Source organism: Papaver somniferum, chromosome 6 (assembly GCF_003573695.1).
Source record: "Papaver somniferum cultivar HN1 chromosome 6, ASM357369v1, whole genome shotgun sequence".
Taxonomy (NCBI): Eukaryota; Viridiplantae; Streptophyta; class Magnoliopsida; order Ranunculales; family Papaveraceae; genus Papaver; species Papaver somniferum.
Genome location: NC_039363.1, coordinates 128,917,082 through 128,941,459, shown reverse-complemented (window position 1 = coordinate 128,941,459; position 24,378 = coordinate 128,917,082). Strand labels below are relative to the sequence as shown.

At 37.4% G+C, this 24,378-nt stretch overlaps 1 protein-coding gene across 1 annotated transcript; it reads right to left on the bottom strand.

The window, feature by feature from the left end:
* Positions 1-13,075: 13,075 nt before the first annotated feature.
* On the bottom strand, positions 13,076-13,786 carry LOC113291480. The gene is made up of 3 exons (XM_026541007.1): positions 13,770-13,786; positions 13,139-13,688; positions 13,076-13,094 (listed from the first exon to the last, which is right to left on the bottom strand). Exons 2-3 carry the CDS (start codon positions 13,657-13,659, stop codon positions 13,076-13,078), a joined length of 540 nt encoding a protein of 179 aa, XP_026396792.1. The 5' UTR covers positions 13,660-13,688; positions 13,770-13,786.
* Positions 13,787-24,378: the final 10,592 nt, after the last annotated feature.

The window sequence follows — 24,378 nt, the reverse complement described above, 5'->3', positions numbered from 1 at the left end:
ACTTTTAAGCTTCTTGGAAGTAGATGTGTAGCCGTACTTCTTCCATATCTTGGTGTATAACTTTTCATACTTAGCTGTCCCACTGAACCCTCCAACCAGCACATGATCGTCAAAAGGGATATCAAAAGGGGGATCAAAAGTGACCCCAGCAGCATAGTGAACAATAGCGGAGTGCACATCCAATGTTTTGTCGGTCATGGGGGGGTCTTTAAAGGGAAGCGCCACTATAATCATATATGTAGCTTCTCCAGTATTCCCTGCGTCGTTCGCTTCATCCTGAAGGTTGATTTCTGCCACGGTCTCATCCACAAGCTCACTGAAACGCTCAGACTCCTTGCCACTATAGAAGACGCTTCCTTCGTCGTCGGCCGAGTTTGCATCATCCTTGTCATCGCCTTTGAGAGATTCAGTCTCACCGGATTTCTCTAAAGCTTCTTTACGACTACGTGCCAACCTCGTCAAAGAATTTTCTTTCATGGTGCCCTGATTTTGAGTAAAGATCATGTTTAGTGGAAATGGCGCAAGATAGATAAAGTCGGCAGATCAAAAGAGAAGTTTAAAGTACCTGCATATGGGAAGAATTGAAAACCACCGGCCATTTTCCTGCCTCTTAGACCTTGCTTTTCCATCCTAGGGAATACAGTTAAGCACCAGCCCTGGTTCGTTTGCCCGAAAGTGGCTTCAGTCATTTATGCTTCTCCAAAATTGCGAGGGTGGGCGCACCACGAGGAACTGTCACGATCTCTTCTGAGAATTTTTGAAAAGCTAGCAACTCTTCTCGCCAAAAACTACTATACCTTCCAGTCGGGGCTGGTCTTCTTTCAAGAGGCAGGAATGGAAGGCTCTGCTTCGTTGAAAATAGGCTAGCATCAAGAACAGAAGGCACAAGATCCTTTAAAGGCATTGGTGGGGGATCAAACGGGATGCCTTGATCGAATCCCATCTGACGGGCAGCTCTGTCAATATTATAAGGAACCGCAGTGAGGAGTTCATAAAAATACGATGGAACATATCCCGGAATACAGCTTTGCAGAAATATAATCTCTCTAGATCTCATATCCTTTCCATCGGTGTACAACACAGTGTCGGGAGCAGTGGCGAAGGTCTTTGGTTGAACCACAAAAGAATGAACTGGTCCCCATGGATGCAAATCTATTGCGTACACGTTATCGAGAAAATCGACAAACCTTACCCCCGGTTTTTGTCGTCTGTTTTTCCAACGGAGTATTCTCGAACCGTCATACAAGCTAGAAAACGAAGTTGCAGGGATGGGAGCATAATCCTTGAAATGTTCCCATAAACATGCTTGGAGGAAAGCTATGTGAATATGTGACTCCACTTTCTTGTACTCGTTGGAGGCGTGCATGTCTGCTGCCAAAGCATCCAGATGAGAGTACATCGATCCAAGGAATAAACTGCCTAAGGGGAGAACCACGCCTTTCGCTACCTTTATGGCAAACATGACGAGATCGTGTATTATAGTCTTCTTTCCAGAGCCGTCATCGAAGAATTCCCTAGACAGCAACAAAGACAGAAATGCGACCACGCTGAGTTCATTATCCAGTTCCTGGCACGGCCTTGGTTTTGCGGGAAACCATTGAGACACCCACTAAGTGTAAAACCATTTATCGTCCTTTTTCTATTGATCATACTCTTCCGCCTTCTGAAGTATAGCATCGAGGGTGGAATTTTCTTCGGTGGATAGTTTATAGTGGAAACTTCCCGCAATGGGGAGATTCAACAACACGGCTACGCTTTCCAGAGTAATAGTCATTTCTCCCTATCTACGTATAGACGTGTGTGTGTAAGGACGCCATCGGGAAATGAAAGTAATCAAACCTGCAACGTATTTTTTGATGTGAAGTGTTGCAGACGCCGTGATAGCTTCAACAATTTGCGTCGGTGCCAAGTTATCTCTGATGCGCTCATTACTCAACATATGCCTCATCCATCCTTCATAAGAGTTCAGTGGGGTGTGGAAAACTTTGAAATCAATAGGAGAAGACGGATATTCATTTTTCCGAAGACAGAACCTCACTACATGTGTTGGGGGAGCGGACGAAGAAGTCTTTTCGTTTTCTGAGCCTGTGAACAGGACCCACTTATGGCCAGGATGAGTTCTAACGTTTGGAAAAGGTACGATAAACATCTCATCATCTATGTTTGGCATGTCTTTGGAGTTGTTAACACCTCTCGATTTGGCAGCAACATTATCCCCAGGTGACATCTTAATGAGAGCTTCTTTATTCGCTTCAAATAACTTCAATGAAGCACAATACAAGAAAGTTATTATTTCACGCTAAGAGGATATCATATGCACAACCTGTTAATTTAATGCGATCACTGATAGTCGAAGTACATGAAGAATAAATGGCCACTGCTCGATCGCCCTATTGGCCTCGATATGCTCGATCACCCTCGTGGCCACTATATGCTCGATCGCCCTCTTGGTCACTACATGGTCGAACGCCCTATTATCCTCGAGGCAAGTATGCACAGCTGGGCCCAATCGGATCCTCACCACTCGGACGAAAAATGATTAAATGGAGAGGTCGCACGAAAGCCGCATCAACCACGGGATGCATGCCCGTCGCCCAGTCGAATGCACAGTTGAACACAACGGGTTTGCGGTGGGTATTATGTCCATTGTCGAAACCTAAGCTAAGTTATGCATCGATCCCAACCTAAATATAGGTTTTGCATGCAAAGAGGGGAAGAAACAAACAGCATAGGGTTCTTTGCTCGTTTTACTAGTGATTATAGCAATGTTACCTACTATGTTATTGATTGGAATTCATTATAATATGGCCAACAAAAAGGTTTCGCTCATAACAAGATGGTTTTCTCAAGATCAAGGATGTTACACCTAATATCTAGGGTTTATATCCACAAAAAAACGAGAAAAGGGGAATGAGAAACAACAAAGAACGAAGAAGAGACGAAGCACTTACCCTGTTGTTGCCGGACGTGCAAGCGATGGATGCTGAGGACGAAGCTAGAGCAGACGATATAAAAAAAAGAGGGTCGACTCCCTTTATATACGAGATCGTTTGGCAGATTTCTAATAGGAGAAAGTTTCCTATTTCGATTAGAACACGAAGCAAGGCAGCTGGGCCCACCGCGCTGACGCCCAATCACCGCATCGATGACGCCCTGCACGCCTGCTGATGCTCGACTTCTCCGAGTAAATTGTTTCTCTTTTCTATGCATCCTATCATGTATGTCACCATTTATTGCTTACCTCGCAACAATGTCACCGTTACGTGCTAAGAAGGGGACTTAATGTTGATGGTGGTTTTCAGTTCAGGGTCAAAATCGTAAAATCTGATATTTATCATCGTCATCCTGCAAAGAAATAAAGGCCATTTAAAAGTGATGAGTGCTTAAACCTCCTTTATTTACACATGTATTGAACAACTCAGTATATATGAAATTCATTCAGAATGGTGCGCACAGTAGTAATCCCAAGTATTATGTGAATTCTATTTTATGCCAGCATTATTAACTAATGCATATGACTCATCGATATTTTTCCGTGCTACGTTCCCAATAGAACTCTCAACACTGACATGACATGACGACCAATGCTCACTCTCAGCGGAGTAGCATGAATCTCCCGAAGTGTTAGTATTGGGATCTGCACAAAAATACTCATATGAGTTACATCTCTCTGACAAAGAGATCGGTGTGTTCACACGCTTTTAATTAGAGTTGGCGTGATTAAACATACATTTATTCTTAGAGAAAATCTAGGCTGTTAATGTCAGTCTAAGAAACAATCATGGCCACACAGTTTAGCCGCGCGATTTAATAAGCATGGCCTATTCCTAGCAGAACCAGAAAATCACTATAGTGACCACCAGCGGGCCCACTAATTCCCTAGTCGATCGAGCTGTATTAAGCTCGTTCATAATCGCTTCAAACGCTGACCCAAATATGGGAGTATCGCTGCGTATAAACGAAGCTCGACGAGCATAAACTGTTCAGGGAAGTCTTAAAACTATCGCAACCGTCCAACTTCGCCAGCCTGGTTGGACGGATTAGATCATCCCGTGAATGATCAGGGAAGCGCTAACGCACACATTTGCGGGCCCACTTTTCCTTCACCCAATCGGTTTCTCACGGCAAGGCTGTGGAGTAATGAAACATTTGCACGAATCATGGCAGGCGTGATGCTTCTAAGTGTCGCAGAAGTCCACTAGTGTCTTAAATGAATCACAACCATCCAACTTAGCCAGCCTGTTTGGATGGCTTAGATCGCATTTAGGACCATCAGGAAGGTGCACATGCGTTCACCGTCATCCCAACATGGGCCCCACGTGATCGATCTCCCAAGAGGAGGCTCACAGCATGCCAAACTGCTTGGCCAAAGTCACGAGGGCATGACTGTTTCAAAACCTTATTTAGGGTTTGCGGCAATGCACATCTGTCGTAGATTGATCGTGGACATCCATCTTCATCAGCCTAAACGGATGGTGTAGATATAGACTCAAGAGGTCCCAAGGATGTCAACGTGATTAACATGGGACCACCTTCGCGTGAGACTGGCTGACCTATACAGACTAGGAACCGGCGCCTCGAAACACATGCCCAAAGGTGTTATGCCACACGGCCTTTTAAACCCTTTGCGGCAATATATTTCTTTCACAAGTCGATCACGGCCACTCATCTTTACCGGTTAAATTGAGTAGCCTAGATCGAATCTTTGTGGGACATAGAGGTGTAGACATGCACGCCAGCGGGCATTCTCCACGCATGCCTGGTCGGTCCCTCCAAAATTAGCACCCATGCTTGGATTCGATCAAGCCAAAAGGGGATGTTTGCGCACCTCTAAAACTCTAAAATTCTTAAACAGCAACAAATATGTGCCGTAAGTCATCTCGTCCGTCCAATTTTTCCAGCTTGGTCGGACGGATTGGATTAAAAGTTAGGCGATCAATGAAACGCCTCAATGATCACCGTCCTCCACTCTGTCACAAGGAGTGATCGACCAGATGGTGACCCGCCCATGCGACCTCCAAACGGTCACTCGAAGATGGTTGGACATGCTACCATTTTAAGATGCCTAATCCGCGACTTATTCAATCAAGCTTTAAAACAGCGATGCTTTATGCATATCGATTGTTTTGAGATGCCTTCTTGAAAACGATGCATTACATGCATCGAGAATACACGATATTTCATGAATATCAATTCCTTAAATAACTTAGTTATTTAACCTAATAGCACTGTATGCTATTTCTTGCGGCAGGTCCCACGACTTGACCCACTCATTCGAGACATCAAACATGTCAAAAACTGGGGGATTCTTACTGGGGTATTGGTCTGGCAGTTTACAACGTGCGGCGTGTAACGCGCCTATTACGAGAACGTGTCAGGAAGCATGGACGGCTAACGATGATGAGGGAAGTGGGCAAAGGCGTGATCATGTGACAATCACCTACACGACCCCACTACTCCATCACTCAACTTCCTCCACTTCCTACGAGATAAGGATTGCGCTCAAATGACTTGTATAAATAGGTTCTCCAACCTATTTCCCAACGACACAGAAAAACCAAGTGTTGTCACAGTATCCAGAAAACACCCAGAACTGATAGCTTGCATTGTGTAAGCCAGTTCAACATTCTGATACAAGTCATAAACAACCAACACCTTCACAATCTCAATACCTTCTTTGCTTCCCTCCCTAAGATCAAACCTTCTCCTTCACCTTGTGACCGAATTGAATCTGGAATGGCCATATCTTGGTTTAGGCCAGAGTCTTACAGATTGATTTCTCGAACTAGCATTCATGTGCCATGCGTTTGTTTAGGGTTTGAACTCGTTTCTCATCAATACACCCCAAATTACCAAAAAACAGCAGAATCAGTTTTTACCCCAAAACAACGACTTGGATAGATGTGTTATTTAATTTTTCTAGTAAATCTTCTTATGAGAATTTTATTCTTTTTTTTGTCTAGAAGAATAACTAGAGTTTGGAATAGCCATTATTGTAAGTACACATAGCTATGTCCAACGTTTTCATCTTCATGTTTTTAGGTTTATTTATTTAAATTCTAAAAAATTGTTTTGGAAGATGATGATTGAAGTATTAATCTTTATGGTTTTATATATTGCAATATATTATGGGATATGTGTGTTTGCGTCTGTGAACTATTATTGTCCCATACGATGTCAAAAGTTATCTCGTTTATATGTCGATATGCATGTATTGATACAAGAATGAATGAACTTTTGACAAACAAAAGTTAAGCCGATTATGTCAAATCTTGGATGGAAGATAGATTAAAATCTTTTGTTTACAAGGATTATGTCTATTGTATATCGTTATGCAAATAGTGATGGAAAATAGAATGAATCCTTGTATATTCCGCAGTATTGATCTTACATGATCCATATTTTATGTGTATACTGTGTGGCTCCATAAGTATTCTTGTGTGAGAATTTCCAACTAAACTAATCATAGATTCGTTTATGATTATTTTGGTTGTGTATTCCGATTAGATTAATCATGGGCTCTCTTGTGGTTAATTTGATTGAGAATTTTTGGATAACAAAATCATTTTTGGTTTTTGTTGTCCAAAGAAATCCTTCTTTTCTTGTAAAAGTAAGGTCGCTCTTGTTGTTCTTTCGGGAATGACATCAAATGGGGTAGACTTCTTTTGAACTTACGCTTAATTTCCATATCTTTGTGGGGAGTGCGGCTGTGGAATATTTGAGGAGTTATCTTGTATCTTTATAAACTCCGTGATGAATGCATTTATCTTCGGCTTTATGGTTGCATCTAAACAAAGTTGATATGTACTTTTCTTTGGTCTTGAAGTGTCTTTATGAGAATTTCATTAAGATCCCATTTTCGTACCTTTGCCAATTTTATTGACAAAAAAGGGGAGAATTAATATGTAATTCACACTACAAATACATATGGTTTACATATTTCACGGATCATTATGTAAGGGGGAGTGGTTTTCATGTTTAGACGAAGTATCGACTAAGGGGGAGTGATACATATCACCATAGTATTGTTGTCGAAGTTGTGATATGAGAAGTTTGATGTTGTGTAATAATACTATGAAATTGTATAACAATGATCGAGAGCTTTTTTTTTTCTCATTGTTATGGCTACGGAACTTCAACAACGATGATGCTAAACTTACAACCTTTGGAATCATTGGAGTACTTGGAAGTGACGAAGATTTCGAGTAATGTTGAAGCACCAAGGAGATCAAGCATGTGGATGACAAGCTACAAAGTTTTTATCTACTTTGTAATCCATATGTATTGATATTTTTGCCACTAAAATTGACAAAGGGTGAGATTGTTAGAGCATTGCTCGGACGAACTCGCATGCGTTGCTATCTCAAGCATGTTTTTCAATATTAGTGATCAAAACTATATGTCTTCATTTCTAGTTTACTTATGACTAAGTCTCGGTCTAGGATAGTCAAGTATAGTTGAAGCTCCAGACTCCATGGCGATCATCTTACGAAGACGAAGAACTACTCGAGGAACCATTGGAACTTCATCCGACTAAAATTTATGTGGAGACTTGAACTTATCTGTCACTCAAAAGTCTATTCTATCTCCTACTCTTGATACAAAATCGTTTAAGTATGATAGTTTTCATACATACGCATTTGCTATTTCGAGCCGAGTTTACTCGCCTATCTTTTTCTCGAAATATGTGTTGGTAAGCTTTCGCTTTAACCATTTTCATCTTTACCCGTGACGAAAGTCATGATGACGTTTCAATCTTGAAAATAGCTTTGATGACGATAGTCGTGAATAACTATTGTTATAATATTATAGAAGAATGTTTCAATGATTGAAATGTAGAGTTGAGATTACCATCTATGGATATAAGCATATATAGTGTGTTCGCACATTAGTGTATAAATCCATGTACCGGAAGCCAAGTGCGTGCATATGTGTGCATGCGGTATTGGTGAAGGAGACAGGTTGCGTACGCGTACCCACGGAATTTTTCATACCGAAAATTTCTGTTGGAGTTTGTAAGTTTGTAAACTAGTAAACCAGTCACCTTAGGTACGCGTACCCATGGAAGTTTTCGAACCGAAAATTTCTGCTGAGTTTATAAACTCAAATCCGGTAGCTAAGATACACATACACGTACGCGTACTCAAGTTGGTGATATCTCAAATCGATAGTTCATGAACTTAAAACAATAAATTATAAGGAATACAATCTTTGCAAACCGTGGCTATATTGTTCATGAATTGATTCAAGTGGATCAAACCGATTTTGTTTCAATTGTGTCTATGAATAAATACCTAAGCAATTGAACAACTCTTCAACTAGTTCTTATGAGTCATTTGAACTAGTTATGAGAAAGATGAATACGGTTAATATGAAAGTGCTCATATGGATAACCATTGGTTAACTATTTGTGAACCAACTAAGTGTACACGTTTAGGTACGGTTACTTAAACCTAAATGAATACATTTCATTTGTGTGTGTGAAAAGCTAAGTTTAGATCTAACGGTTGAAAGATATTAGCTTGGTTGAATCAGGTTTTTCATCTAACAGTGAATATTGAATGCTTTGTTACCAAGGTAACTTAGATTGCAAACCCTGATTTGAAAACTATATAAAGGAGACGTCTAGCATCTGGAAAAACTAATACTCACACCTCCTGTGTGATACTAGTTGGTTTGCTAGAGTCGATTCTCCTTTAACCTTAGGTTTATTCTCGAGACCTTGTAGGTTAACGACTGAAATACTTCATTGGGATTGTGAAGCCGGACGAAACTACTTTTCTTGTGGTTGAGCGATCGGATCTTGCCATTTTCTATCGTACGAGTTCAATTGAATAATTGTCATGAGATTATATCTCCGATAGGGCAAGATAAAAAGAAATCACAAACATCTTCATCTCATCGTTTGTGATTCCACAGTATCTAGTTTCGCTACCATACGATTTAGATTATTGTGAGGTGATTGATAATACTAGGCTGTTCTTCGGGAATATAAGACCGGTTTATCAATTAGTTTCTGTTCACCTTGATTTATCAAAAGACGGAACAAAAACTCTTGGGTATTTTTGTGGGAGGCAGATTTATTCAATTCTATAGACTTTTCTGTGTGAGACAGATTTGTCTATCAAGTCTTCGACTTTGGGTCGTAGCAACTCTTAGTTGTGGGTGAGATCGGCTAAGGGAATCAAGTGCGTAGTATCCTGCTGGGATCAGAGATGTAAGGAGCGCAACTGTACCTTGAATCAGTGTGAGATTGATTAGGGTTCAACTACAGTCCATACCGAAGTTAGTTTGTAGTAGGTTAGTGTCTGTAGTGGCTTAATACAGTGTGGTGTTCAATCTGGACTAGGTCCCGGGGTTTTCTGCATTTGTGGTTTCCTCGTTAACAAAATTTCTGGTGTCTGTGTTATTTCTATTCCGCATTATATTTTGTTATATAGTTGAAATATCACAGTTTGTGCGTTGTATCGATCAATTGCGAAATCCAACCTTTGGTTGTTGATTGGAAATTTATTGATCCTTGGATATTGGTCTTTGGTACCATCCAAGTTTATATCTCTTGTATTTAATCAAGACTCGCAGATTTGCTTGAGTAAGAATTAAATCAAGAGATAGAGATATAAAACTCTTTGATATATTTTTCTATTGATTGAGTCTAATTGTCTACTCCCTCCGTTCTTTTTTAATAGGCCAGTTTTGTTTTTAGCGAAATTTAAGGAAATTAAGAGAACTAATCATTGAAAGTGGTCCTCATGACACTTGTCAATAAAAGAAGTGAAGTGAAATGGTCCCCATGACACTTGTTAGCAAAAGAAGTAAAGTGAAGTGGTCCACATGACACTTGTCATCAAAAGAAGTTAAGAGAAAAGTGGTCCCAAAAAATTAAAATAACATTTGACTTTCCCAATTAGGAAACTGGCCTATTTTTTTGAAACTTTTATTTATAGAAACTGGCCTATTAAAAAAGAACGGAGGAAGTAGTTGATTCTCATAAAAGTATATTGGAGTTAGTCCATATACATTGCTAATCGAAATATTGGGTGAGGTTGTTAGACCCCCGCATTTTTATGATGTGTTGGCCATCTCGTACGTTTTACACCTTAGGTTGTCGCTAACATGTTGTATAATATATTAATCAATTACACTTCCACTATACTAGGATGATACAATGTATGGGCTCCAGTTTTGATATACACACCAAATATATCCACAAAGATAATCATGTAAACAGCATTAGACGACATGAAATAATCCGAAGGAAAGATTTTATTTAAGTGAATCCATGCTACCGAAAGTTGAAACAGCCAATAACCCTTCCCCTGCAACCAGACTAAAAGCGGCAGAGCGAAAAGAAAAAAAAAAGGATTCACAAGAAAGGTAATTTCAAAATCTTCTCCACGGATAAACGAAAGTCCCAACAATATTAAAAGGTAAACGAGATAGTGAATACAGTATTGGCGCTCTTCGTCCCCTGGTTTACATCTTGTTACATAAATTTCTCCTTTATAAGACAACAAATATCACATGACCTTCTATATAGGGCTCCATTCTCGATTTCAAAGTTCTGCTCCATGTGAATTATCCATGGTCTGTTTAGATCTTAAATGGCAACCAATAAATATCATTGTTTGTTTTTGTTGTTTGTGAAAGCTCATTATGTGATAACCAAAAACGGCAACTAAAAAATTGGGAAATAATTATGATTTGCTTACATCATATCAAATGATTGGCATTGGTGCTGCTAGATCACAATTGATCTAGCAGCGCTGGAGCAAACTCTTTTCCCCATAATGAACCCTTCACGGAATTGAGTACGTATTCTCAAATATGCAAAGTAAATTACAGTGTTGTTTATTTAATCATTTGACGAGAAAAATGTAATTATCAGACAACATGATTTTGAGTTTTAGTCATTCTACTGGATTTAAATTTATCATTTATTCCAATTTTGGATGCATACCGAGAATCACACCAATGAAGTCCACATCTTCGAGAAAAGACTAGCCTGGCTAGTTGTGCTTGTTCACGAAATTCTCGCCAAGCACATGATAATGATTGTGTCCATTCTTATGAAAATATTGAAGGATTTTCTTATAATTTTGCAATAAAAACACATAACAAATACGGGAAGGTACAATAGTGTGATTTTTCTAGGGTTTTAGTTTTTGTTTCTGGGTTTGATGGGGGATTATGCTCCTTTATCACATAGATCTAAGCAGGAGTTAAGAGATGGAAGGAACGTAATAAACATTGATTTTAACTATGAGATTAGCGATTTTTTAAGATTAAACATAGTTTCTTCTTCAACGGGAATCAATGGAGAAGATAAGATAAACCAAATGTCAAAATTGGGTTCTGAAGTGGTTGAGTAGATCTTACTCTTTCTAGCTATGACATTTCTCCCTTCTTCGCTATTGAATGATAAACTATCAATTTGTGTGGCATCAGCTGATTACGAAAATGAGACTAAGATATGTGAAATTAAATTTGGTGATTCTGTTTTCTGTTAGTCATCAAGTTTCTTTTCCGGTGGTTCAAAAGGCAATTCCAAAGGTGTGGGAGACTCTCGATGAAGTAAGAGTTACTATCTATGGTGATAATGCCTTCATTTTTGAGTTTAAAGATAGTAAAAATAGAAGATTTGTTCTTGAACAGGAAATGTCTTTTATTTCCAATAGAATGTTCATAGTTAGGCCTTGGAACCCCTTGATTGAGAAGTCAGTAGCTGAAATGAAAACCATACATGTTTGAGATAAAATCTATAACATTCCTCTGAATTTTTTGAATAATTTAGGTTTTGTTACATTGAGAAAATAGAGCCTTACATTTTCTAGGATATGCACTAAGGTTGGAATTGATTGTTCATTCCCTACACGTGTTCCGCTTGTGATTGATGGTGTGGTTGCTATATATCACGTTAACGGTAAAATACCAATGGAAACTACCTAAGTGTACCGCATGTGCTTCCTTCGGACACTCTCTTAATAGATGCTTTAAGAAAGGGGCAAATAAAAAGCCTAATTGGACTCCTAACAAGAACCAAAAATTGAGTAAGATTGATGATGAGAAGATTATGTCCAGGTGAATATAGATGTTATAGGTAAATTAGGAGAGGAATGATAATTTTTCAAGATCATTTTTCAACTCTAGATCAAGACAAGGTAAGTTATGTAAAGACAAGGGTTGCAACGTTTAGGAGAATTGGTTTACTAGACCTTACTTTTAAGGGCTTTTTAATAAAGTAATCACCTTTTTGAACCATATTTAAGAAACTGGCCGTTTTTTTGAATCTTTATATAAACTGGCCGATATTGACATTTTCCATCCCGTTTTTTTCAAAAAACGGATTTAGGTAGTTAACTGGCTATGTGGCAGTTAACCTGCTAGGTAAAAGACGACTTAACCCTCGTCTGAGTTCGTAACCAAACCAGTATCGAGTCAACTCGGTGACTCATTGCAATGGTCGGATTTGTAACTGTCGGATTTGTAACGGTCAGATTCAGCTTCATTCATATAAATTAGGCCCTGCAGAGAAGAACCACATTATTTGTCATACTCAACAGATCAAAAAAATAAAAATAAATAAGACATGAGCCAAAATGAAGTAAACTCTCTAGGCAGCAGTAGCAGCAGCAAGGTAAGATTAAGATTAAAACAACCCCTAATTCCATGTTCTATCTGTGCACAGGGAATTCATGATCCAAAGGTATGTCCTTGGATTTATTCCAGGTGCAAATATATACCATGTAATGGTATAAGGCAACTATTGTGTTCAAAAGCAAAAGAAACAAACGAAAAAATGTTTTTGAAGTGTTCAATTCCAACCTGTCAGTACTTTGAATGGTTTGACGATGACATCGATCCTGTCAAATGCAAGATGGTGAAATTACCAGTAGAGAATGGTTGTTACGCTTGCGGAGAATCTGGTCATTGCTTCAAAAACTGCCCACTGCAAAATCAAACCTGCAACAAAGATCACTGCAAATCAAAGATGGAGATGAAATTTTGCAAGAATGAACACAACAAGAACATAGCATACCTCACTTGTACAGATTGTGACGGTTTTAAATGGGTCTCATATGAAGTCTTCATTGCTGCAAAAAACAGAATTATGCATTCAAGTTTACAACTTAATGACTCTAAAACTAGATTCCTAGCCTTCCATGCACACTGATATGGTATATTTACTCTCTTTTCAGCTAAGAAGTCTTCCTTGATTTTATAAGGGTCTGGAACAACTTTTTTAGGCTTATTCTTCATCTGATCAAGAACAAAATCCTTTACAAAATGAGGATCAGCAGATCTATTCCTATTTTGGGGATCCCCTTCACACTTATGTTCCAAATTCACTTTCCTAAGAACAAAAGTCTTCTCACCCTCTTTCTTGCTAGCATACACAAACCAAGGACAATCATGTTCTGTTTTAAACCTACACTCAGCCTTAATTCTAGAGGGAGCACTTCTATCCAAAATATATTGACACTTATTAAGAACACAATAACCCCTGAGATGTTTCTTAAATGCTTCCTTATTTGCAAATCTAGTTTTTACCTCCATTTTGCTAGTATCTACTGGAGTAAAAACTTCTTCTTCAGGGAAAAGATCTACATCATGCTCACCCTTCATGTACTGACCAAAATCATCATCAAAGTCATCCATGTAAGCAGGTCTTTCATCCACATCCTTACCTGCACATTCAAGATCAACATCAGTACCATATAATAAGTTACAAATTATAATAAATGAAATCAGTTATAAATGAAATATACCTTTTTCTTTGCCTTCTTTTTCACCTTCTTCTTCTTCTTCTTCTTCTTTCTCTTCTTGTTCTTCTTCATCTGACCCATACTCAATGTCTTCATCACTGTCATATACTGGAGGAGCTTCTGGATTCTCAATTGGGTGACATTCATCTTCTTTGGTGTTTTCCAGCTGAATATTGTCCACATCTTCAACAAAATTAACTTCATTTGTAGCTTTTGAATGACTGCAACCACTGCTACTAGCATGAGAATGTTTGGACATGGGCACATCCATGAAACTCAGCTTTCTTGATGCACCTTCAACTGATTTATCCACACTATTTAGCCTTGGGGATCTTCTAGGGGTGGTTCCCTTACTAACTGTCTTCTTCTTTGGTGTAGTCTTTGGAGTCCCAAACACTGTGTCTTTCATCCCCATCCACAAACATATACATCCATCCTCATTTACGAAAGAATCCTCCCAAAAATTATCAAAATCATCATTGTTTAACAATGGCAGTGGCAGACATTCTTCCTTAAACCAATATAAATTAAACTTCTCTTTAACATCCATAGACAAACCCTTATACACCATATACTTAAGTGTCATCAACTCTGTTTCATCTCTATGGCAATCAGGAAATACCAAAGTCTCATTCTTTGGCTCCGCATATACACTGATATTCCTAAATTTGAACTGACTGCAACACAAATGAAACAAAATCAGATATAAACCTATGAAAACCCAATGAAAACCTAATTAAGCAATATTACTTAAAATCAAACACCCAATCACGAAAATTAAACCCCAATTAAACAATAAAAATTTGGTTTCAAATAAACCCTAATTACAAAGGAAAAAAAACAGAAACCCTAAAAATCAATCGATCAATTAAATCAATTAACTATCAATACAATGATTTTCATCATATATTAAGTCACGGGTTTCGTTAATCTTACCTTGATTCAGACTGTTTCAATCCCGGTTTGTACCTCATCTTCACTGTATCACCACTATCTCTGAATCCCTAAATATGTAGAACTTTTCTTCCAAATACACTCTGGTCTTTCACTAACATCTATGTCTTCAGCAAAAACAACTTCAATAACATCAGCTTTCTTTTTCTTTTCAAACAGCTTCAATACCTAACCCTAGGAGAAGAGAACGAGGGAGAAAGAGAACGAGGGAGAAAGAGAAATTGTGGTGAGAGATTACACCACACGCGTCTTTAAATGGGCAAGGGCACAGTCGTAAATTCTCCTACCGAGTTTGACTTATTCAACGCAGCTGACCGATCTGGTGGGCCCAGGTGTCAACTCTAACAGAAAGGCCAGTTTCTAAAAGAATTTAAAAGCTTGGCCGGTTTATTAATTATATGGTTTGAAGCAGGACACTTTATTAATTTGCCCTACTTTTAACTTCATTGGGCAAAAGAGGGGATGGATGGGAAGAGTCTGAATCTTGATGAAATCCTGGAAATAATATCTCCAACCAATGCTTGCACTTATGCTAGAAGAAATGAGAACACTAGCAGAAAAGAAGATCCTAAGCAAATGCCTATTAGCTACTTAATTAACCCTGTCAGTGTTCTTGATTTGGACAAATAGAATGTTGAATAGTTTGATGGGATGTCAGCTTTGTATGACATTGAGTAATTGGATTAAGAGAGTGTAATGGTAATTGTCATACTATGGATGTTGAAGACATTTCCGCTAGTGTAAATAATGGGTATGTAACTCCAAATTTGACTTTTAATTCATGAAAGTGAATATGGAGGCGGGTTTTCCAGCTCAAAGATATCTGAGTTGGAATCATCCCAGAAAAAGAAGACGGATTTTTTTTAGGAAAAATTTCGGTTTGGTTTCAAGTTATGTTTGTTCACTTCTAGTCAATTGACACAGGATCATGAAGTAAAGTCTACTACTCACTACACCATTTACAATATAGCAACCAACATACCAGAAAAGGAAGACGAATTTCTTTTTAGAAAAGATTTCGGTTTGGTTTCGAGTTATGTTTCATTCCCTTCTAGTCAGTTGACACGGGATCATGAAGTAAAGTCTACTACTCACTACACCATTAGCAGTGTAGCAACCAAAAATAGAAACAAAGCAAGAGTTGTTGTTATTTAGCAAAAAAAAATGTTGAAATTTAGCAACGACCATTTTCTGTTGTTAAACTCGAAATGGATTGGATATAGTTGTTATTAGCAACGCCGCATACAGTTCACATACTAGGTATGCATATCGTGTTGTACCCAGACATGAGTAATTGTTCTAATCTCTTATTCCAATCATTGAAACATCCTTGGAAGACGATAATGGTTGTCTCATACAAACATTAGCTTCAAATGATTTTCAAGTGATCAAATGATCAATACGAAACTTCCCAAGCTAACATCAAATGACTGTCTCACACAAATCATATAAGATGTTCAAGGTAATTTTTACATAATCATATTTTGACATAATATTTGGTTTCCAACAAATGGATTGTTTCCAACTAAACTCGTCAAGAATATGATGAACATAGCTAAAAAAAAAATCTTCCAACATATATTTCGAAAAATAGATAAGCGAGATAAACTCGGCTCGAAATATCAAATGTGTATAATGTAAAAGTCTATATAGCTATACGACTTAGTCTCATTAGAAGATAAAATATAATAAACTTCTGAGTGATAAATAAGTTTTAGTCTCCACATACCTTTTGTTGATGAAGTTCTTCCAAGCTCCTCAGTAGATCTTCGCCTTCAATTGGTGAGCGCCGTGAAGTCTAAATATCAACTGCACATCCTATCCTAATCTGAGACATAGCTATAAGTAGGCTAGAAATCAAGTATATAGTTTTGATCAACTAAACTTGAAAAACAAGCTTGAGATAGTAACGCTTGCGAGTTCGATCGAGAAGTTCTCTAATAGAGGTATGACTATTTCAGGAATGAATGTATATGCACAAAACTTGGAGTAACACAAATTGAAGAGATGCTCATACATCATCGGCTTCGCTAGTTTGGGCATCTCCAACAAATTAAAGACCGTCAGATGGACTTGTTCGCATAGAACGCATCAAGAGGGATGGAGAAAGGATGAAGCATAAACGTAAACCAAAGATAACAGTGGATTAGGTGGTCAAATGGGATCTGAGCCGACTGAACTTATCAGAAAAACTGGCATTGGATCGGCGTACGTAAGGAGCAGTGATCCACGTAAAAGAGGTACGTGAACTGAACTTGGACGAAATACCTACGCTACAATCACCAAACGTGTAAAACCATCTTAGCATAATTATGAAGGAGGGCACCCCCCCTCCCCCCGGAGATCTGCAGCTAGCAGGATTTTGAAGGTAGGGGGATTCCCTCTGTAGCCCTGCATCCTGGGTAGGGGTAAAAGCGGGTACGCTCAATCTATTGGTTATGAATACGTAATTCCTTTAGAGGCGGTAACCCCACTCCATGTACCAAACTGAACCCCCTAATCATACTTATGTTGGTTGTGACAAGGCTGGTAAGCCGGCGTAAAATTTGTCGTACTTTCATGAGATGGAATTCGTTTCGGGACAAAAAAGTTTATATCGAATATAGGGTAATGGTTTTGAAATTGAAAAAAAAAATTCCATATATATCACGTAAAACAGGAAAAGAGAGTTATGGGATCAGTTTGTGTTAAAGAAGGAAAAATGATTGAGTAAATATGAAAAATAAGTGCAAGAATAAAAAAATACATTTCCAGGATCGATTATATCACTTCATACGCGCAAAGAAGTGAATAAATAAGGAATATCCGTGACTTTCTGTCAAAGGAAAAATCAAGATAATCCAGAGATATTTCGGAAGATATATCGAGTTGTGATGTGTATATAAGGTGTTGGGAAGTCAGAGAAGGATTATAGAGAGTTTGGGAGGTAACAATGGCGCATAAGAGAAGAAATCAGAGGTTGCAGAAAAGTTTATGCTGCTGCAGAAGCTGAAGAACATGAAGAACATTTTACGCCCAAGGTCTGTCGCCGAAACCGTGGCTAATTCAACGACACAGAAGATCGTCGTTCTTCAGCAGTGTTATTTTTCTGTTTCTTTTGTAACAGTCAGTCTGCGACGCTTATAAACGTTGCAGTTGATCTATTTTATTCTTTTTCTTATATTTTCATATTTTAAATGCTTTTTGAGTTGTGAATAAATCTTTTGAGAGTGTTTTCAACATGACAAGCTAAACCCAACACTTGGACGACGAAGGAAGCCATATTTCATGCTTGTGGTACATATAATTAATTCTTTTGTGACTTTTTTCATTAATTTCAATTGATTTATAATTTTTCTTAATTAATTGTGATTTTTTTTGATGATGTATGCTTGGACTTAGATCTATTTATACGCCATGCTTATGATTTACATTTAATGTTTTAAAATTTTACTTTTGGCAAAGAATCAGAGTCAATATTTGAGCTATAGTTGTTTAAAATTAATATATGAATCACATGAATATGATGTATGGTGGAATATTGAGTCCTGGTCTCTCGTAATGTTGTTATCATATTCTATTCAATTATCACTTTTCTACAACAATTAAAATCACATCAAGAATATATAGGTTTTGCCTATTATGCAAAAGAAGTAAGTATTGACTAAAGGGGATAATATATCACCCTAGTATTGCTTCAAATTTGTAGTGCAACTGAACTCTGAGGAAGGTACCAATATTATGTTTCTATATAATAACCATTGAGTAGAGTGATTTTTTCATTCTAATAAATCTCTAATCGAGTATTCTCATAAGTTGTTATCGTTACGGTTCTTTAACAACAAAAGTGCTGAAACGAACACATGCAGAACCATAGAAGAATTTGAAGTACGAAGAATTTAAGACGATGTTGAAGAACCAAGGAAACCAAGCATGATGTATTTTGAGATAAAATATAATTTATTTGAATCCATATATATTGATAGTTTTATCACTAAAATTGACAAAGGGGAAGATTGTTAGAGCACTGCTCGGTCGAACTCGCAAGTTTTTTATATCAAGCTTGTTGTCAATGTTAGATGCACAAAACTATATCTTAATTTCTAGTCTACTAAAGTCAAGTCTCGGACTAGTTATAGAGGTTAATAGTTGAGTATCAAATGTTACTGAATAACCTCGAAGATTGAAGACTGGAGATCAACGAAGATCTTTGGAGAACTTCATCAACAAAGAAGTACGTGAATACTGAACCATTCTATGTACTTACATGAATTACCATTATATACATATGAGACTATGTCGTATGACTTCTAATAGATATAATATTGAAAAAAAATAAATTTCGTGTCAAGCTTGTCTTGTTAAACGTCTCAAAATATGATTCAAGCAATGGATGCGCATTAGTCTGTATCAATCTTAGTTCGAAAAAATTTATTGTTCAAGAACTATTTTTGTGTCATATGGATCATTTAGAAATTGCCCAAACAATGATCTATGGCAATTGAGAATGTTTCAACATCAAAAGAGAGTTTGTAAAACTACTGAAATATGGACTTATTGTAGGTACGAGAACCATTTCGCATACCATGGATATCCGAGGTTCTGGAATATAGGTATGTCACATACATAGTACACGAACCATAGTTTTCTGAACGAGACGGTACGCGAACCCAGTTCACGAACTATGGTGATCTGAGTTCATGAATAACTTAGAGGTATGTGCACCCAGTACGCAAACCGTGGACATTTGATAGCCTAACGGTTTACGAACCGCGGCTCCCTGAATTAAAGAAATGGCTACCGTTTCACATACCTACCCACTACGAATTAGAAGATACTCAAAGACTATTTTTATAAATATGTTTAGTGTTGCTATAACTCTCATAAACACCTCTGACATCTTTGATCACTAAAACACCTTTTGTATGTGCATCGTGATTCAAGTAATAAGTATTTATATGAACATAATACTGCTTACAAGTTCGAAAGGCACATATTATAAGAACTATCATTGTACACGGTTTTGGTACTCGGACTACACTAGTGTATATTCTTCTAAGTAATTTCAAGGCAAATTTCTCACATGAACTCCGAAAAGAGTTTCATCTAAACAGAAAAAGTATTTGATTGAATCTCAAGTTATATTACCTTGAATTCTAAGCAACCCCCAGTCTTGAAAATCTACAAATAGAGAGACTCATTCAACTGGGAAAATCCCCTGACACTTCTGTGACCTAGTTGATTGTTAAAGTCGTCCTCTATTGGCCTATGTTTTCTCCGAGAAACATAATAATTAGGCCTACGAGTTAAAATTTTCACTTAGGGATTCATGAAGTCAGATCCGACATCTTTACCTGGATAATTCGTGTATCATGATCTTGTATTTTCTATTATCTAGGTTTTAATAATCTTTTTCAGGAACAAGATAGATAGAATTCGCAAAGTTTTCAATTTTGTGATTCCTCAAGATAGGCATCTGAAAACTATTCTTAATTGATTAGTTTAATATTGTCCTTGAGGTGGTTAATAATTCAGGCTTATCGGCTAACTGAGTGTAAGTGTTCCGGATTTGTGAGGTTTGCTAGCTTTATCTATTGCAAACCAATTTCCAAGCTTGATCTATTCGATCTAAATAGAAACCAAATAGCCGTATATATTAAAAGAAGATTGATATCAAAACTCTTCACTTAGGTTGAAGAAAGTCTTAGGATGTAAAGGACGTCAGCTAAAGGAATAAATTGCACAGATCCTTGCGGCGTTCAAAAGACGTAAGGAGCATGACGGCAACTGAATTTCTTTGAGGGTGAATTTTGTCTCAACTACATTCCAGTTCGAAGTCTGATAGTAGGCTAGTGTCTATAGCGGCTTAATAAAGTTCGGCATTCAAATCTGTACGAGGCCCCGAGGTTTTTTTGTAGGTGAAGTGTTCCTTGTTAACAAAACCTCTAGTGTCTTGTGTATTTTCCTTTCCGCATTATATTGTTTATCTTTATAATAGGAATAACACAAGTAGTATGTAATAAACTGTAGATAAGTCCATATTATCTGTGATCGATTACGAGACTTGTTCTTGTAGGATTCGCATCTTCAAACATATATAACAAGTTTCATACTTGGGAAGAATTCATATTCAATTATTTTGATACGAAAATATTGATCTTAGATATTGATTTTTGATATCGTCAAAGTACTCTTCTAAACAACCAGGTTCATGGACTTTATTGTCCGGACTTTCTGATCGTGGGAGATAGAGATATAAACTCTATATACATATTGTCAAGGACCATTAATTTGGTCTACTTGCAATTGTATTAGGTTTTGTCTATACAGGTTGACGAACGAAAAGTTGGCGGTGTACTTGGTACCTTCTACTTTTCACAATGGCACAATCCTTGGTATGCATCATTTGAACATATTTACACTGTATGTAAATCCCAGTGGCAAAAAATTATATATATCGAAGGAGTACTGATTAGAGGACTCCATTTCCTTTTTCTTTTACTTATATTTGATGTTGAGTATTATTCCAATCTAATTATTGTAACCTTTATAAAGACGAGGGCTTGTGGTGGGGGTGTCACGTCAGCTTCCAACTCCTTTATCATAAAAATAGTTAAGTATAATGAATGAGTTTCAGGGCGTTCTCAAAAATATTGTAGAGTACGCCACCTTTACTAATATTTCTTCCTAAAATATAAAATACGATGCTGAATAATTATTTATCTTTTCTATGCATGCTCTTTTGCACATTGTGCTTGCATAATTTTATGGTCTGTGAAAAGTACTTAAAATTTATCAAGCACTTTTATTGTTCAACATTTATCCTAGTTCCTAAAAAAATTCCCAAGTCTAATCAGGACTCAAGAATATTATTGATGTGAAGAACCTATGAGGGATGATCCATCAAGTGTTTGCATTCGTTGATGCTTATATAAGACTTAATGTTTTTTTATTCAGGACTTTCTAGCGTCAACAAAGAAATACATTTGATTAAGTACTTCTTTGGTGCATTGTTGTTCTGTTTTCAGGCTTATCAGATATTGGTGAATTATATAGGATTCAAGCAATCTTTTATGTCTCTCAAATGTTGGTGTCTAATTAGGTGGTGAGTCAACCAGGAAAATTTCATTTTCATCTTCATCATGGAGCAACATAAATATTTTCAACTGGAATGGAAGACGTTTGAGATCTCTAAACAGAATCTAGGGAAGAAACCGGGATTGAAGCTGGAGGATAAAGGCAAAGGAGGACGACGTTTTTGGATTCTCATGTCGGAGGAAATCGGAATATGGATCAGAGATCTACTCTACAAGATTCTAACCGTAAAAGACAAAGAACATGAAGTAAGATGGAACAAAAGGGACAAATCATTCTCCTTCTTAGTGGAACTCAAGTCGAACAGCAGAAAAGATTTTCTGAAGATAACAAGATTTGATTCTTCAAAAAACAGAAACTCAATTATTAGCATTCCAAAAGGGAACAAAAACATAGGATGGTGGAGTTTTGGAGAATGTTTGGACTCTCTAATTCAAGGAAAAGAGAATACACAACAACCTCCGAGCATTGAAGAATTTCCATATCAAACACCAACTAACTCTCAGAAAAATTCTCATATCAAGGACAGAATGGAAAGAATTTTATCAGTCTCCATCAATGGGTCTCTGTCATGGAACGTTGTTGACAAGCTCACAAAAACTAGGATGGAATCGATACCTTAAATTGAACAACGGAAAAAAAAAATTATGCCATATTTTATCCTGACAATGATGAGGCATGGATTAACACCTGTAAAAAAAATGGAAAGTACAAGACACCACAAAAATGGTGAAAGATGGTACTGTGATGATGAAAGAATTTCACCAAACTTATTAAACGCAGGCTCATCATGGGTAAACATTAAAGGTTTGCCTCTTCATAAGTGTTCTGTGGAATCCTTTGAAGTAATTGGAGATAAACTTGGTGGGTTGGGTGAAATCGACATGGAAACTCTGAATAGAAATCCTGAGATATGCTGGCTTGTAACCAATGGAGATGTACGGAGGATTCCGTTAGTTCTTGATATAGATCTTAACGGAAAAAAACACTGTTCTAGCCTTGGAATGGGATGTTACCAAACAGCAGCCCAACCCACCGTCTCCGAAAGAATATTCGAATATAAAGAGGATATTCGAGAAAGCAACGGCAAAAATTTCAAATTCAAATAATTCAAATTTTAATTTAAACTCAAACAGTCAAACTAGTCAAGAGAAGGAGATCAACTCAAGATTAGAACTGGGAGATAAAAGTGAAGCATCTATAGCAGTTTTATTTCACACTAATAGGAGAAGGAATCTGGATGATGGTAAGACCAAAACCAACCCAATCAATTCTCTTTCTGAAAAGTTTAAAAAAGCAAACCCAAATCATAAAATAATTCAACTTGAGAAAGAACCAGGAGCTCAGGTGATCCGAATTAAAGAAATTGGGGAAAGTGAGGAACTGGTAGAGAAAACACAGATGGAAAAATGTGGCAACAACCACATAGTCCAACCAACCAACAAAGACTTAACATTAGCAATTTTTGAGAAAGATATTACTCAACCTCCTTATTGGGAAGCAAAGTGATTCAATCTTCAATACAGTTGAACTTCTCATGGAAGATAGTACAAATATGGGAACAATAAACAGAGGACAAGAGCTACAAATTCATGGCATCTTTGCTGAAATCATTGAAAGACATGAACGGAGATCGACAAATTCAGAAGAGCAGGAGAACACTCAATAGAAGGAATTGGAGATCATGGATGGGGCTCAGATTGTGAATAACGAACACATTAGTACTATCCTAGAATGCAAGAGGTCTAAATGTAGTCGAAAAAATGGACAACTTGAAGAATTTAGTCAGAAAGTACAAGCCAATAGCAGTGGTGGTGCAGGAAACAAAAATTATGAAAATAACCCCTTGGTTAGTAAATCATTTATTGGGGAATGATAGAAATAAATGGATTTGGATACCATCTCAAGGGTTAAGTAGAAGAATGATAACAATATGGGATGATGAAAAACTAGAATGCATCGATGAAGAATTCTCCCCCAGCACCATCAGCAACAAATTCAAACTCAGGAATGAAGATTTTGAATGGACTCTAACTAATGCTTATTCTCCTTGCGAGAGTGAAGAATGAAAGGAATTTTGGATTGAGTTAGAATACACAACAGGTTGGGCGTCTGATGCTTGGATAATAGCCGGAGACTTCAACGTTATGAGAAGAAGTTGGGAGAGGAACAAAAGGGGAGGCTCAAAACTTGGTAAGACTCTTTTTAACAAATTTATGGCTCAAGCTGATTTGATTGATCTACCAGCTGGTGGAGGGTTGTACACCTGGACCAATATGCAACAAGACCCAGTACTATGAAGATTGGACAGAGTACCACTCTCTCCAACAATGGAATATAAATATCCATTTATAGCACAAACAGTGCTATCTAGAGAAACATATGATCATTCACCAATCTTACTGACAACATGTAATATTTCTGGTTCAAATCCCCCTTTCATATTAGAGCTTTATTGGCTTACTAATAAGACTTTCTTGAGTAATCTGGCCATTTGGTAAAGCACAATGCAATTCACAGGTTCTCCAAGCTATGTATTAGCAAAGAAACTCCAAAATCTCAAATTCTTTTTAAAGAAATGGAG